Source organism: Haematobia irritans, chromosome 4 (genome assembly GCF_050003625.1).
Source record: "Haematobia irritans isolate KBUSLIRL chromosome 4, ASM5000362v1, whole genome shotgun sequence".
NCBI classification, from domain to species: Eukaryota; Metazoa; Arthropoda; class Insecta; order Diptera; family Muscidae; genus Haematobia; species Haematobia irritans.
In genome coordinates this window covers 128,474,956-128,491,141 of record NC_134400.1, presented here as the reverse complement: position 1 = coordinate 128,491,141, position 16,186 = coordinate 128,474,956, and the positions used below count along the sequence as shown (strand labels likewise).

The 16,186-nt window shown below is 38.1% G+C and overlaps 1 protein-coding gene across 1 annotated transcript in view; it reads left to right on the top strand.

The window, feature by feature from the left end:
- The window catches only part of mv (lysosomal-trafficking regulator mauve), an 80,474-nt gene that overhangs the window by 8,549 nt on the left and 55,739 nt on the right, over positions 1–16,186 (top strand). The window contains exons 2-3 of the mRNA XM_075306162.1: positions 1,975–2,257; positions 2,330–2,406. Of these exons, the coding sequence (XP_075162277.1) occupies positions 2,117–2,257; positions 2,330–2,406 (218 nt within the window). The 5' untranslated portion in view covers positions 1,975–2,116. The remainder of the gene's footprint in view (positions 1–1,974; positions 2,258–2,329; positions 2,407–16,186) is intronic.

Here is a 16,186-nt window from a genome sequence, read left to right as displayed (position 1 = left end):
TCCCAAATTTGGCCATAATACTCTTATTTATTAACCAATGTTACTCAAATTTCAATTTTGATGTACTAGTCGATCGTATTTACACGTAATTGTAGCTCTTACATAAGAATATTGCTTGGTTTTTTTTCAAATTTGGATTTATTACCCACACTAATTGAGCGATTTTCTCTTTTTTTAATAATTGGCTCAATGTTAGTGGCATACTAACCCCGTAGGTGCAATATCAACTACAGCCAGTGTTGCTAGAAGTAGGGGAAATTCCCTATATGTAAGTTTTTTCTAATATTTAGCGTCTTGTAGGGACGTAGGGCCACAATGTAGGGACATTTTGTAATAATTTTTACATTTTGGTGGCTCTAGATTAGGAAATTAGAAGCCGGCAAGGCTTGATCTTTAATAATGTGTGGTAACAACAGTTACCACTCGTGCCAACAAAAATCTAACAAAATTTGAAGATTACCACAAATTACCACAAATCTACCAAATAAATATTTCTATAGAAACTTTTGTCAAAACTTTATTCCTGTTGAACATTTTGTCAAATTTTATTTCTATAGAAAATTTTGTCAAAATTGTATTTCTATAGAAATGTTTTCAAAATATTATTTCTATAAAAAATTTCCTCAAAATTTCTATGGAATTTTTTCTCAAAATTTTATTTCTATAAAATTTATTATCAAATTTTATTTCTATAGAAAAAAATTGTTTATAGGAACTTTTTCCAAAATTTTATTTCTATAGAGATTTAACAAATAAAATTACTATTTTTGTTGAATTCTACCAACTGTGGTGGTAACACAAATTTATTTTCTAGGTTATATACGTTGAATTTTCGTGTTTTAAGATAATAAAGTACTTAGAACCATTTTTATTTTGTAAAATTTGTTTAAATTTAACGAAAAATATTGTAGGGAAAATTGTTTGGGAATGTATGGGAAAGTATGGGACTTTTTTGGTCCTTGTAGGGTAAACCAAAAAATTTCCATGGCAACACTGACTATGAGATATAGTCAGATTGAGACATATCACCCATAAACATGTACCCCTTAGTTTTCTTAAATATGCAACTGCGGTTTATCTTCCAGACCTATATCATTGTTACCCCACAAATGCTTATGATTACTAATTCAGTAAGGGTGGTTTAGGGAATGATATAGTCGGCACCGCCCGACTTTCTATTTTACTTACTTGTTTAATAATGCATTTTTCTTTATTTTCGTGTAATGAATTTTTTAATATTTTTATTCAATATCTTTCTTTTACATATCTTAGGTATTATTGTATACCATTATTGTATGAAACTCTAGAGAGTAGCCCATTGTAATCGGTAGACAAGCCTTCAATGGCTTCGCTGGATATCATGTAATATGAAATAGAAATCCCATAAAATGAATTGTAATTACCACTTGAAATTTAAAAAAAATAATAAAGAATTGAATAAATTACTTTATTTGGAAAAAAGGCTTCAAATTACATGCTTTAAATGAATAAATAAATAAATAAAATTTTGCTATAATATTCTTAGCTGACTTCATTTTTTAATTAGATTAAAAAGTTAATTTTATCACTTAATTTTTTTATTTGATTAAGTTTTCAATTTCATTCAACCGTTTTATTATATTTCAATATATGTTTTTGTCACACACCCCTTTCTTACATATTCACATTTAAAATTTCTTAGCATGCAGTAAATAAATATTACAGCAATATTTAAACTTCATACTGGACTTCTCAGTTTGTTATAAACTCTTTCTTTCGATACAAAAAGAAAGCGTTTTCCAGACGACTATATGGTATTCTAGATATGCTACTTAATCCTAAACTACATAAGAATAAAACCGCAATATCAGCTAGTTTTCCCCTCACACTTCCTTTCGATTGACTTCGAATGTATTACGTTGAGTGCTGTTTGTTGCACGCTTTAATCTAAAACAGTAGTAGTAACACGAGTTACTTGTTCTTTTGGCTTTCCAGATTCAGTGATGTTGGAGGTGGTAATGAAGTGCATATATCTTCATTATACAGTGGTTGGAGAACAGTATTGTTGGTGCTCATTGCCGTTGCTTATATTGGTTTGATACGCAGTTAGTGTGGATTATCATTTAAGTTACCCTTGATGGCTGCCATGGAATCTATATATACCAGCAAACGCATGTGTTATCATGGAGGATATGAACTACTATTCGACACATTGAAACTAATTTGGCACAATTACATGCATGAGACAACCATCAGTGATGGAGATGTCGATGTCAAGGTAATTATCCAAATTATTTTTCTTTTTAATAAATTGTCTTATAATTTTTTCTACAATGTCGATTTGTTTCAGCAACACTGGTTACAGTTGTTTTTGTATAATTTTCAATATGCACCCAAGGAAATGTTGGATGATGAAACATTTAAAAGGTATATTTTAAAGTATTTAGTATGTAGAAAGAAATCGATAATACGAGTATATGTGTCGGTATAAAATTAATACCCAATGGTTTTTCTCATAAACATTGTTCCCATAGCCCCTTCTAAATGTTTTGTTATTTATTTAGACGATTTTTTCATGGTTCATGTATATAGCCCCCCCTTAAATTCTTTCGAATAGTTCTTTTCGTGTCCTTGTTTTTTGTGATCGATTTAAAGATATTTTTTTTAATACATATTCACGCCAAATCTTTGTGGTAAGAACTCACGTCTATTTAATAAGAGGGAAAACTCAAAAATTCTGAGTTCGCCATTCTATAAATAAGGCAAGACTAAAAAAGAGGGAATATATAAAATAGCACTAACCAGCAGCACCACTAGTGAAGAATAGTGGCGAAAACTCAACTAACACCCATTCCCTCTCATGCTCCGCCCAGACATAAGTTTATCCGGACGACAGTGCTCGTGTCGAACATAACCCAGATATTTGTCACACTATATTTCCGAAGACATAATCGACACTGCAGCTTGTTAATGGGATCGATAACACATTTATCGATATTTTACTTACCTCTGACAATTCTTAGCGTTCGTCCAAACTGTAAGATTCTTTACAAACACAGACATTCCGTCCAGATAAACTTAACCCTTTCGACCCCGAATTTTTATCGGTATCGCAAAAAAAATGCATACTTTTAATCATGTTGAAGTCATTTAAGAAGCGTCTAGTCAAAATTTCGGATAGCCACGCCCTTTCGTTTGGGCGGTAGAGAATGTTGCCTGTGGACAATTGTGAGTACTAAAATAGTTTGTTTTGTAATACGTTTGTTTTGTATTACGTTTTATAAGATTTTTTAAAGTTTGTTGTAATTTTTACCGTAAATATATACTTTGATGCGCAGTTAAATTTCACTCACGCTCAGGCACATTCACGAAAAAATATTTGTACTCACGCACGCCATGTGGGTAGGAATTCACGCCCACCCAAATTCACGAAATGAAAAGTCATACTCGCGTCCGCTCCCGCACAAACAACGTTTATGCATCACGCTCTCGCACGATTACGACAATTTTCGTAATTCAGGATTCTTTAGGTCTAGGCCTATTGATGTTCGGTGTAGTATACGAGGCTCGTTATTGAAAGAGGTTGATTCTTTTGTTGATCTTGGCATTGTTATGGATCGTAGGCTTAATTTTAATGGTCATATTGATTCAATGGTGAGTAAGGTGTATGGGGTTCTAGGATTCATAAAGAGTTGGTTCTAGAGTATGGTTCTATCGTGTGGGATCCTCAGTATGAAGTTTACATTGATAGGATAGAATCGGTTCAGAAGCAGTTCTTGTTGTTCGCTTTGAGACGACTTCATTGGAACAGTGATTTTGTTCTTCCTTCATACACTTCTAGATTGAGGCTGATAAATTTGCCTATTCTTAGGAGCCGACGGACGATCTATCATCTAGTTGACACTAACCTTAGTATTGATATGATGAAGTGTAGGATTTTAGCATATTTGGATAACTAATACATTAGTTTTATTGAATAACGTAATATTTGATCTTGTGTTTTAATATATCCGGCTGATGAGTCTTTCTCTGTAGCTGGTCAAATCCCTCTGCCTGCACCCCGCCATGGTCCGGATCATGGTGTGTACGCTGTCCCTACGTCATGGGGACGAGGCCCTCACGGTCGGAAGGGGCGAGAAAGTGGGCGATGGGACCGTTCGAAGCAAAATCTCGTGATTCACGGATATTTTCGGAACACGTCAATTTTCGTGGCTCAATAAAATAATCGTGGACTTCAATTTGTTCGTGAGTGTGAGTTGGATCGTGAACGTGAGTGTGAGTTGGATCGTGAACACGAATTTTATTGTTAACGTGAATTTTATCGTGAGCGTGAGTTGGATGGTGAACGTGAATTTTTATCGTGAGCGTGATTTCGGAAAAATTTTACTCACGCACAATCACGAACACAATTTGATTTTTACTCACGCACGACATATTTTTGTTTAGTCCCGTTCACCCACATTCAAGAGATTTAGTTTAAGTTTAATTTACGGTTTCGAGTGAATCACGCTTGATTCACAAAAATGTTTTGTTATTTGTTGTTGTTGTTGTTGTTGTAACAGTTTATTGTGATCTCATCCATTTCATGTTATACGCTTGGTACATCAGCTTGTTGGCAGATCAAGGAACTCTGCGACTAAGATGGGGTGTGTCCAGAGTGATCTGGTGGTAAGTCGGGTTGGTTTGGCTGGGCAAGAGAAAAGATGACGCGTGTCGTGTGGCCCCTGGTTGCAAATTGGACAAACGTCAGCTACGCTGCTATCAATCACCGATAAGTAGGAATTGAGGCGGCTGCACTTGCCTGATCTTAATTGGGCCAAAACTACCCTAGTCTGCCGTGGGAGGTCTCTTTCCTCCGGTGCTATGGGCGGTGGTCGGACTCCAAGAACAGGATTAACCTTGTAGCTTCTCACCGCTTCAGCTACAGTATCCTCATGAATCCTGTTCAAACCTGCCTGGTACGCTGCTTGATCTAGAGGCTCTCTTTTATAGCGCTGGATCTCGCACTCTAGATTGTGTATATCAACCCTTACGTTCCTGGGTGGTGGTTGTGTATCCATAAGATGGTTTGGATGATTACTGCGATAACAACCCAGGAGATACTGCTTTGACAACATGTAGTTGTGTCTTCGCACAGGGATGATCTTTGTCTCCACATAAAGGTGATCCAGGGGTGTGCTGCGGAGACACCCAGTCGCAGTTCTAAGAGCAGCGTTCTGGCAGGTTTGTATGTTATTCCACTGCGTATCACTGGTCTGTGGTGTCCACACTGGCGCTGCATAGTTTACCACTGACCGGCCAATTGCCTTATAAGTAGTAAGCAAGGTTTCTTTGTCCGCACCCCAAGTACTGCCGGCTAGTGACTTGAGGACCTTGTTTCTACCACGGAGCTTATTACAAATTGCAGTGGCATGGGCAGATGACCTAAAAAGGCTGTCGAATGTGACCCCAAGAATCTTGGGGTAATTTGTGGTCGGAATTATTACTCCATCGACTCTGATATTCAACTGCCTGCGCACTTCTGCCGTCCATGTAGTAAATAGTGTGGCTGAGGACTTGGTGGGGGATATCCTCAAGTTTCTCGCAGTGAAATAACTGGTAAGATTAGCTATGTAGACGTTCAACCGATCGCAAATGTCATCAACATTGGGCCCAGATGCCAAGATTGTACAGTCATCCGCATATGATACAATCTCGACGCCGCCAGGAGGGGGTGGAATAGAGGTTAAACAGTGCCGGAGATATCACCCCACCTTGGGGAACTCCCTGTTTAACTCTACGCGGTCTTGACTTTCTGTCCCTGAATTCCACGTACGACTGGCGTCCACACATATAATTCAGCACCCAACGCTTCGCTCCTGCCGGTAGGGACGTATTCTCGATGTCCTCAAATAATGTGGCATGGTTGACCGTATCGAATGCTTTCGATAGGTCAAGCGCCACGAGGACCGTCCTGTGACACGGCCTGGGCTGGTTAAGTCCCTTATTAATATGTGTCGAAATGGCATGTAAGGCTGTTGTCGTACTATGTACCTTACGGAATCCATGTTGATGGTGTGCAGCTGGAAAATTCTCCGCAAGGCTGGGGAGGAGTAATGCCTCAAGTGTCTTGGCTACTGGCGAAAGAAGGGATATCGGTCTGTACGATTCACCTTTGCTCGAATCTTTGCCCGGTTTCAGTAGTGGAATCACCCTTCCCATTTTCCAGACATCGGGTATAATGTGTGATTCCAAAGACAAATTGAGGAGTCTGGTCAGGTACTCAACTCCCAGTATTCCCAGATGCTTCAGCATTAGCATTGAAATTCCGTCAGGGCCCAGCGCCTTAGATGGTTTTGCGCTGTTGATGACATTGGTAACTTCGGCTGCAGTAAATTGTGGTGTGTCGTCGGCTCGGAGACCACGACACGACGGGTGGCTCTCCTTTTCGCTCTATCACTCTCGGGATGCTCGACAAACTGTCGGTTGAAGTATTTGGCGCACCTCTTCGGATCAGTCACAGTCACGTCGCCAAATGTGACTGAAATCCCATCATCCTTGTGGAGGGGTTCGAGAGGGCTCTAACTGTTGACCACAATTTACCAGTTCCTGTTCCTAAGTTACATTGCTTCAGGTGCTCTAACCAAGTGTTCCGCTTGTGCTCGTCGACTATCTTACTAATCTCTAGATTTAGTTCTCTGATTCTAGGATCAGCAGGGTTAGCACGACGGCGTTCATCACGCTCGTCTGCGAGTCCTGCCGCTTCGGCTGGGAAGTTGGGCCTCACCTGGGCAATTCGACCAGCGGGTATGAAGCGATCGGCTGCTGCGTTGATGATGTCCCGGAACTCCCTCTGGGCAACATGAACATGTGAGGGGGACGGGAGCTCACTGAAGCGGCGATCGGTGTATTCTCTGAAGCCTTCCCAGTTGGCTTTCTTTTGATTAATAAACGTCCGGCGTTCAGAGGTTATGAAATCGGAGGGTCGGTTGATGGTGAGAATTATGGGGAGGTGGTCCGAACCCAATGAAATGACGGGTTGCCAGGAGACGTTATTTATCAGACCAGGCGATGCTAACGATAAATCTGGCGAACTGCTGCAGTCACCCATAATTCTCGTGGGGGCCTCTTCGTTCACCGTGCAAAATGTGGAGTCGTCTATCTGCTCTGCCAAAGCTATGCCCCTCTGGTCATTACCCAGGAGAGAATGCCAAAGTTCATGGTGGGCATTAAAATCTCCTAGAACCAATCGGTTATGCCCGCTCAACAACCACTCAATGTTTGGGCTATAACCAGGAGCACAGCTACCAACCGGCGGTATGTACACATTGTATAGCTTGTTATTTGTTTTGAACCCTTGCCTTTTTAATTGGCAATCAAAAAACTTAAGTAGAACAAAACACCAATATCCGTGCTCAAACTAATCCACCAGTATAATGTCTAGAAGACCGATATCTATGGCTTCCCCCCTTTTTACGATTCCTTCCAAATTCCTCCCCAGCACTGCAGATATGTCTTCCACGTCAATGCAGCATTCCTCCTCAATGGGACATCCCAATCGAAGTTCAAAATTTGTTAAATATCATTGTTTTTCAAACCTTGTTTTCTCTAGGTCTCATATCCACATATTAGAGGTGTGCACGTGAGTAATATTTTACTCACGCTCACGCACACTCACGACGGAAATATCTTACTCACGCACGATATTGTTTGGTAGGTTTCACGCTCACGCACACTCACGAAAACAAAACTTGCACTCACGCACGAAAATGTCGTGACTCACGAAAAATACCGCGACTCACGAAAAATATCGTGACTTACGAAATATGTCGCGACTCACGAACAATTTTATAAGTAATTTGCCTGAGGGACGTGTCTGAAACCATGAGCACGATTAAAATCGAGAGCGTTATTAAACTCTTAACATCCTAGGTGTCACTAAAATTGCAAATGAATTTAACTTTTAAACGTTTTATGTTGCAAAGGGGGATTATTTTTGTGAGCGTAATTCATTACTCACGCACACTCACGAAGATATTGTTTTCGTGACTCACGCTCACGCACGACATTTTGGTTTGTTAATCACGCTCACGCACACTCACGCCGTTGACATGAGCGCCACATATATATATATATATATATATATATATATATACATTTCTCACTTGTTGTTTTTTTGCAATTCTAACATTGAACTTTATTATCCATTGCTTTTAATTATGACATTTCACGACTTGTATGTATGTAAGTTCATCTTAATATTTGAATAAAGTTCAGTTATCTTTTGTCTACTGAAGTAAAGACAAAACAATTAAATGGCGACGAGGATCAAAACGTCAATGTGCAAAGATAACTAGATTAACGCAGTACAAATCAAATATTTTTTATCAAATCAACATCGATCAATCAAATAATAAAAAGGACTTTAAATATGGAAGAACAAATGCAGAAATAATTAGAAGCAATTACGGCGATGACAACAGCTATGCGTGGAAGAAGCCAAAGTGCACTTCCAACAACAAATATCAGTGTGATTTCGAGCTTCGAATCGTTCGACCCCAAAGTGGAATCATTCAAAAATTATAAAGAACGTCTTGAAATACATTTCCAACGGAAGAAAGTTTTTACAGATAAAGAAATGTGTGCAAAACTTCTTCTGGAATACACTGCTTCATCGAATTATGTTCTATTAACGTCTTTAGCAGCGCCAAAAGCTATAAATGAACTAAACTACGAACAAATAAAATGGAGTCGCATTTTTGTCCCAAAAAGAACATTTTGGTTGAGCAACATAAATTTCTGTCCGAATTACAAAATGAAGACCAGTCAATTGCAGACTTCGTTTCGGTTCTACAAAAAAGAGCAGCAGATTGTGCATTGGTGTGTGTTTGCCAAAAATACGTGTCTGATATTTTTCTTAGAGCTCAATTTATAAGGGGCTTACGTAGCAGCCACATAAGAGAACAGTTACTTCAAAATCCAACGGCATCTTTCTCGGATATTATGCAAAAATCATCAGCAGTGGAAGCAGCGAAAATAGACAACACCGCAATAGGGAATAATGCAGCAGGTTCTTCGACAAATGTGAATCAAATACGAAAGGCAACTCAAAAAAACGACAACGTTGATCATAGCCGAGTCAGAGCAAGCGGAAACAGTGCTTATAAAAGCAGAGCAGCAAAGTCTAAAGTTAATTACAGCGAACTAGGATTAGATGGTTTATGTCTTAGATGTGGGAAGTCCAACCATATTGCGAATGAGTGTAGAATAAAAAAGAAAGAAGTGTGCGAAACAAATGGTTACGGCATTAATAAAATATTCAATATTTTCACAACATCATCCCTCAATGCAGATATGCAGAAAAGGTTTGAAATAGATTTAGGTGCGGGATTCACGTTAATTCCCAAAAACGACTTCGACAAACTTAACATCAGCTCACCTTTAAAACCAAGCAGTATAGCTTTTCGAACGTACACCGGAGACATTTTTAAGACATTGGTTGGGTGTTGTGGATATACAAGTGCAGTTCGATAAGAAACTATCAAGTGAGCAAATGTATGTAGTAGCTTCTAATCATGCTGTAGTAGCTTCTAACCATGGTCGCGTATGGATAAGGCATTTAGGAATAAATCTAAATGAGATTGATAATGTCACAACAAGTTTGGATCAAGGTAGGTTAGGTTAGGTGGCAGCCCGATATATCAGGTTCACTTAGACTATTCAGTCTATTGTGATACCACATTGGTGAACTTCTCTCTTATCACTGAGTGCTGCTCGATTCCATGTTAAGCCGAGTCCGAACGGCGTTCCACATTGCAGTGAAACCACTTAGAGAAGCTTTGAAACCCTCAGAAATGTCACCAGCATTACTGAGGTGCGATAATCCACCGCTGAAAAACTTTTTGATGTTTGGTCGAAGCAGGAATCGAACCCACGACCTTGTGTATGCAAGGCGGGCATGCTAACCATTGCACCACGGTGGATCAAGGTAAGCTGCATTCAATACATTCAATTGAAAAAATAATGCACAAATATCCTGCAATTTTCGAATCCAAAATTGGTTGTGTACCTGGATTCGTTTGTAATCATAAATTGCAAGATGGTGCCAAGTCAATATTTGCAAGAGAAAGGCAAGTTCCTTTCTCACTGCGCGCCAAGGTAGAAAAGGAGCTTGACAATTTAGAAATAGATGGAATAACGACCTGCACTTCTAGGTCGCGTATGGAAAAGGCATTTAGGAATAAATCTAAATGAGATTGATAATGTGACAACAAGTTTGGATCAAGGTAAGCTGCATTCAATATATTCAATTGAAAAAATAATGCACCGCTGAAAAACTTTTTGATGTTTGGTCGAAGCAGGAATCGAACCCACGACCTTGTGTATGCAAGGCGGGTATGCTAACCATTGCACCACGGTGGCTCCCACGGTGGATCAAGGTAAGCTGCATTCAATACATTCAATTGAAAAAATAATGCACAAATATCCTGCAATTTTCGAATCAAAACTTGGTTGTGTACCTGGATTCCTTTATAATCTTAAATTGCAAGATCGTGCCAAGCCAATATTTGTAATAGAAAGGCAAGTTCCTTTCTCACTGCGCGCCAAGGAGCTTGACAATTTAGAAAGAGATGGAATAATAACTAAAGTTAATACCAGTGACTGGGGGTCGCCTTTAGTGGTAGTGCAAAAACCTGATGGCAATGTCAGACTTTGCGTTCTCAAGATCTGTCTGCCTGGAACGTAGAGTATGTCAAGTCTCTCAATGACCTTGCAAATACCACTTCCCTGGAATACATCCATTCATCACCGTTGTGTCGCACTCGCTTCCTAATCTTAGGAACGAAAGCAAAAAGTGCACTCAAGAGTAAAGATACGTAAGTATATTTGGTATCTACATCAGTAGAACGGTAGATCAGGTCCAAATCGTAGTTATCCAAACAGGCTAGTAACCCATTCCAATCAATCTGATTAAAATCCTGGTATTCGTATTCAATATACTCCGGCAAGTAAAAGACAAGGAAGCAATTATTAATGCATGGTCAGACACGGACGGACATTGTACCTGATTCGTATAGCGAATAATAGAATTATCACTGACCAGGATAAAATCAATCAAAGAAGTTGATCTCCGGCTCAAATCGAAATGACTCGGTCTGGAATTATGAGCTATAGATAAATTATATCTCATGCAGAGAGAGCGAACAGAAATAGCTTTTGTAGTATCAAAAAGATTGCAATTAAAATCCCCAACTACTGTCACATTTGAATATTCAGCAAAAATTGCCTGTGGATTTCCTCAAATTTTTCCAAATTACCCATGGGAAGATACACAACGCCAAATAATAACTTCCTTCCCGCAGTTCCTACTTCAATAAAGAGGGACTCACAATTCAAGTCAGAAATTCTACAGACAACTCTATAACGAATTCCTCTTCGCGTATAAATAGCAACACCCCCTCCCCTTTTAGGAGGTATACGATCATTCCTGAACAAATTGTATCCCGATATCGACACCGCATTATCAGGAACTTCAGAGGACAGCCATGTCTCAGAAACGGCAAATATATCGAGAGCACTATTACCTACAATATCCCTAACCTCATAAATCTTCCCAGGAGTCTTCAAACTTTTGCAATTCCAATGCGAAACATTCAGACAATCTTGAAATGGGCTTAACATTATGGCAATATACGAGTTGCTGTGCACTATTGGACCAAGGTTATCATCAGACATAGTTATATTTAAAGCAATTTAAAATGGTGGTGAACCAAAAATCAGATAGAGTATACAATACTCAAGATACATATTAATTCATTTAACAATATCATAACTTAAATCGTATAAAATCATATAATTAACACACAGCCGATTATTAAAATAAGATCAATATTCTAGTGAGATCAAATAATTTCGCAAAATATTAGGAAAAGAAAGAAAGTATCAAATAAATATACTAATAGAAGAACGAGTTAGAGTTGATATATTCATCCCGAATATATAAACTCTAACTCATCCATTACGTGAACTTTTACAAGCACAAAAAATTCGTATGGTCGAAAAAATGCCAAGATGCGTTTAATGCTTTAAAACGTGAAATAGTTTCTGATAGAGTGCTTCGATCTTATGATGAAACATTGCCGATAACAGTCGCGTGTGATGCTAGCCCTACAGGCATTGCTGCAGTTTTGTCGAATTTAGTAGACGGTGAAGAACGGCCAGTGGCTTTCATTCCACGTGCGTTGACAAAAGCCGAACAAACTACAGCCAATTGGACAGGGAGGCTTTAGCCATCATATTTGCAGTAGACAAGCTTTTTATGTACTTATACGGCAGAAAATTCACGCTAATAACTGATAATCGATCTTTATCAAGAATTCTTCATCAGCCGTCAAAAATACCAGCTATGACTTCAGCAAGATTGTTAAGATATGCATCGTTTTTACAAGGATTCGATTATGAAGTGCAACATCGTTGTGCAGAAGAAAATGTGAACGCTGATTGTCAAGAGCACCATTGATTCAAAATTTGGAATATTTACATTTTCTCGATCAAGAAATCTATATTGTTCAAGAACAAATTCTTAATGAAATCTCAACTAATTCTATAACTGCTTTAACTATAGCAAAAGCAACAAATGAAGACCCGGAATTATCAAAATTAAAATCACTTTTCGGATCATATCCGTTATTAAGCCTGGGAGAGTGTAGTGTCGTCATTACTCCATATTATCATATCCAAATTTACACATAAATATGGTAACATTGTACTTTATTATACCATAGACAAATTAGAAGAAGACACAGTCTTGTCATTGCAAAACTGAAGGACCAGAGGACTCTGCCAACAAAATATCATAAAGTTTGCGTCGACGTGTCTCTCAAATGTACTGCCGTTTGCTTCGGAAAATATCATAACATTTGTGTTTTTCATAAATTTCTGAATTAATAACCACAAAAGCAATACCAAAACGATTATAGAAAATTAAAATAAAACGTATGTGTATGTTAAAGCGAATATTTATTATGGTTTTATGTGAATATTGCTGTTTTAAATTTATTCCTGGGCAGAGCTGCTCTGGAAAAAATTGACAAATAAAACAATTTTTTTCTATAGCCCTCTACACCTTGACATTTGTTTTCTCTTTATAAGAGCACAATGCTTAATCTTGTTATACTCAATTATCTTTGATTATACATTGCTTTTAATTATGACATTTCATATTCACGACTTGTATGTATGTAAGTTCATCTAATTATTTGAATAAAGTTCAGTTATCTTTTGTCTACTGAAGTAAAGACATAACATTAATTAACAACCAAATTAGCTGATTCTTAATTTAATGTCAAGAAAACACCTGTAGCTTTCGATGCCGTTACAGTTTTATGAACAAAAACAAAAACAACGCTGACAGTTAGCCTCAAAACACAAAAAGTTGCCCACAGGCAACTTTAAGTCGAAATGGTTAAAGTAGGGACGACGCATCACCCATTTACAAAAACAGCTGTTAATCAATAAAAACCCAGATAATATAACAGGTTGGCTGATAAGTTCCCGGTCTAACAAAGAAAAACACATTTTTTTGTCAAAATTCGTTTTTATTATTCAACATAGTTCCCTTCAAGAGCGATACAACGATTATAACGACCTTCCAATTTTTTGATACCATTTTGGTAGTACTCCTTCGGTTTTGCCTCAAAATAGGCCTCAGTTTCGGCGATCACCTCTTCATTGAAGTCAAATTTTTTTCCCTGCGAGCATCCTTTTGAGGTCTGAGAACAAGAAAAAGTCGCTGGGGGCCAGATCTGTAGAATAAGGTGGGTGGGGAAGCAATTCGAAGCCCAATTCATGAATTTTTGAATTCGTTCTCAATGACTTGTGGCACGGTGCGTTGTCTTGGTGGAACAACACTTTTTTCTTCTTCATATGGGGTCGTTTTGCCGCGATTTCGACCTTCAAACGCTCCAATAATGCCATATAATAGTCACTGTTGATGGTTTTTCCCATCTCAAGATAATCGATAAAAATTATTCCATGCGCATCCCAAAAAACAGAGGCCATTACTTTGCCAGCGGACTTTTGAGTCTTTCCACGCTTCGGAGACGGTTGTTCTCAATGACTTGTGGCACGGTGCGTTGTCTTGGTGGAACAACACCTTTTCTTCTTCATATGGTGCAGTTTTGCCGCGATTTCGACCTTCAAACGCTCCAATAACGCCATATAATAGTCACTGTTAATGGTTTTTCCCTTCTCAAGATAATCGATAAAAATTATTCCTTACGCATCCCAAAAAACAGAGGCCATTACTTTGCCAGCGGGCTTTTGAGTCTTTCCACGCTTCGGAGACGGTTCACCGATCGCTGTCCACTCAGCCGACTGTCGATTGGACTCAGGAGTGTAGTGATGGAGCCATGTTTCATCCATTGTCACATATAGAGGGAAAAACTCGGGTGTATTACGAGTTAACAGCTGCAAACACCGCTCAGAATCATGAACACGTTGTTGTTTTTGGTCAAATGTGAGCTCGCGCGGCACCCATTTTGATGAATGATATGACCAACACGTTCCTTTGATATCTTTAAGGCCTCTGCTATCTCGATCAACTTCATTTTACAGTCATTCAAAATCATTTTGTGGATTTTTTTGATGTTTTCGTCGGTAACCACCTCTTTCGGGCGTCCACTGCGTTCACCGTCCTCCGTGCTCATTTCACCACGCTTGAATTTTGCATACCAATCAATTATTGTTGATTTCCCTGGGGCAGAGACCGGAAACTCATTATCAAGCCAAGTTTTTGCTTCCACCGTATTTTTTCCCTTCAGAAAACAGTATTTTATCAAAACACGAAATTCCTTTTTTTCCATTTTTTTTCACAATAACAAAAGTTGCTTCACAAAAGACGCTCTATCTCACAAACTAATTGACTTACAGACGTCAAATTTTGACACGAATCATTTGAAGATTGGTACTATATAAAAATAATATGCATTTAATACTAGCGACGTCATCTATGTGTCAGACCGGGGACTTATCAGTCAACCTGTTAAATAGTGATGTAATAACAGGCTCCCACCATAATCGGCTGCGATGAAACCGGAGTGAAGTCAACTTGAACTTAAGGATTATCACATCAGCTTCTCCAAGCTGTTACAACAACAACAGCAATATCATTACAATTTTTTTCAATTAAAATTTTACTAGATTTTTAAAAAATTTTCTATGAAAAGTTCAATTGTTTCAGTTAATTTTTTAATCAAACCAAAAACAAAAATTAATTGGACGAATTATTTTGTAATTGTATAAATTATTTTTTTTTTGTTGTAAATTGATGCGAAAATTATCGTGATCGAAGCAATTTCAATTAAAATGGAATCAATTGATTTCGTGATTGAAGTCAAAAAGGATTTTTGTTTTTATCCAGAGTGAAGTATGTGTCAGGTCTTTGGGCTTCACAAGACACCCGAAGAGATGCCTTGCGAATGTCCACACTTAGATTGAATTAGATACTTGAGTTATCGGGTTCAGAAATTAAGGACCCAGAGATACCAGATAGCTGAGATAGCACCGATCTCATTTTTTAAGCAGCCGTCTTTTATTGAAGCTTTGAAACACTAGGAAATGTCACCAGCATTACTGAGGTGGGATAATCCACCGCTGAAATAATTTTTGGTGTTCGGTCGAAGCACCACGGTGGCTTTCTCATTCTACCAAATACAGTGCTGCACTGGTAAGAAAAAATAATCTTGTGATCCGCTAGTGTATGCGTCACAGCGTTGCCAATTTAGCTTTTTTCCCGCTAGATTTGGCTTTTTTTGAAGACGTTTAGCGGGAAAAAAATGCATTTAGCTTTTAGCTTTTTTTCTGGCTTTTTTTCATGACCCTTTTAGCTATTTTTGGCTTTTTTTATTTTCGACATGTTTCTATTGAAATATGGATAAATCGGCGTTTTTATCTAAGCCTTGCTGCAAGTATAAGGGTTTCCACATATTTCAAAGCTCAGTTGAAACATTAATAATGAGTCCAGCCATTATGCGGGCATTTTTGTAGCAAATACACCTTGTTGTAAAGTTTTTTTTCATTATATACATAAAAGTTATCGTAAACTTTAAATCTACTATTACCATACAAATTTGTTAGATAAACTGTCAGTAAATTATTGGGAATATTATCATTTGACTCGTTTATCCTTTTTATGTTATTATAATATACTAAAGTTATTACGATATTA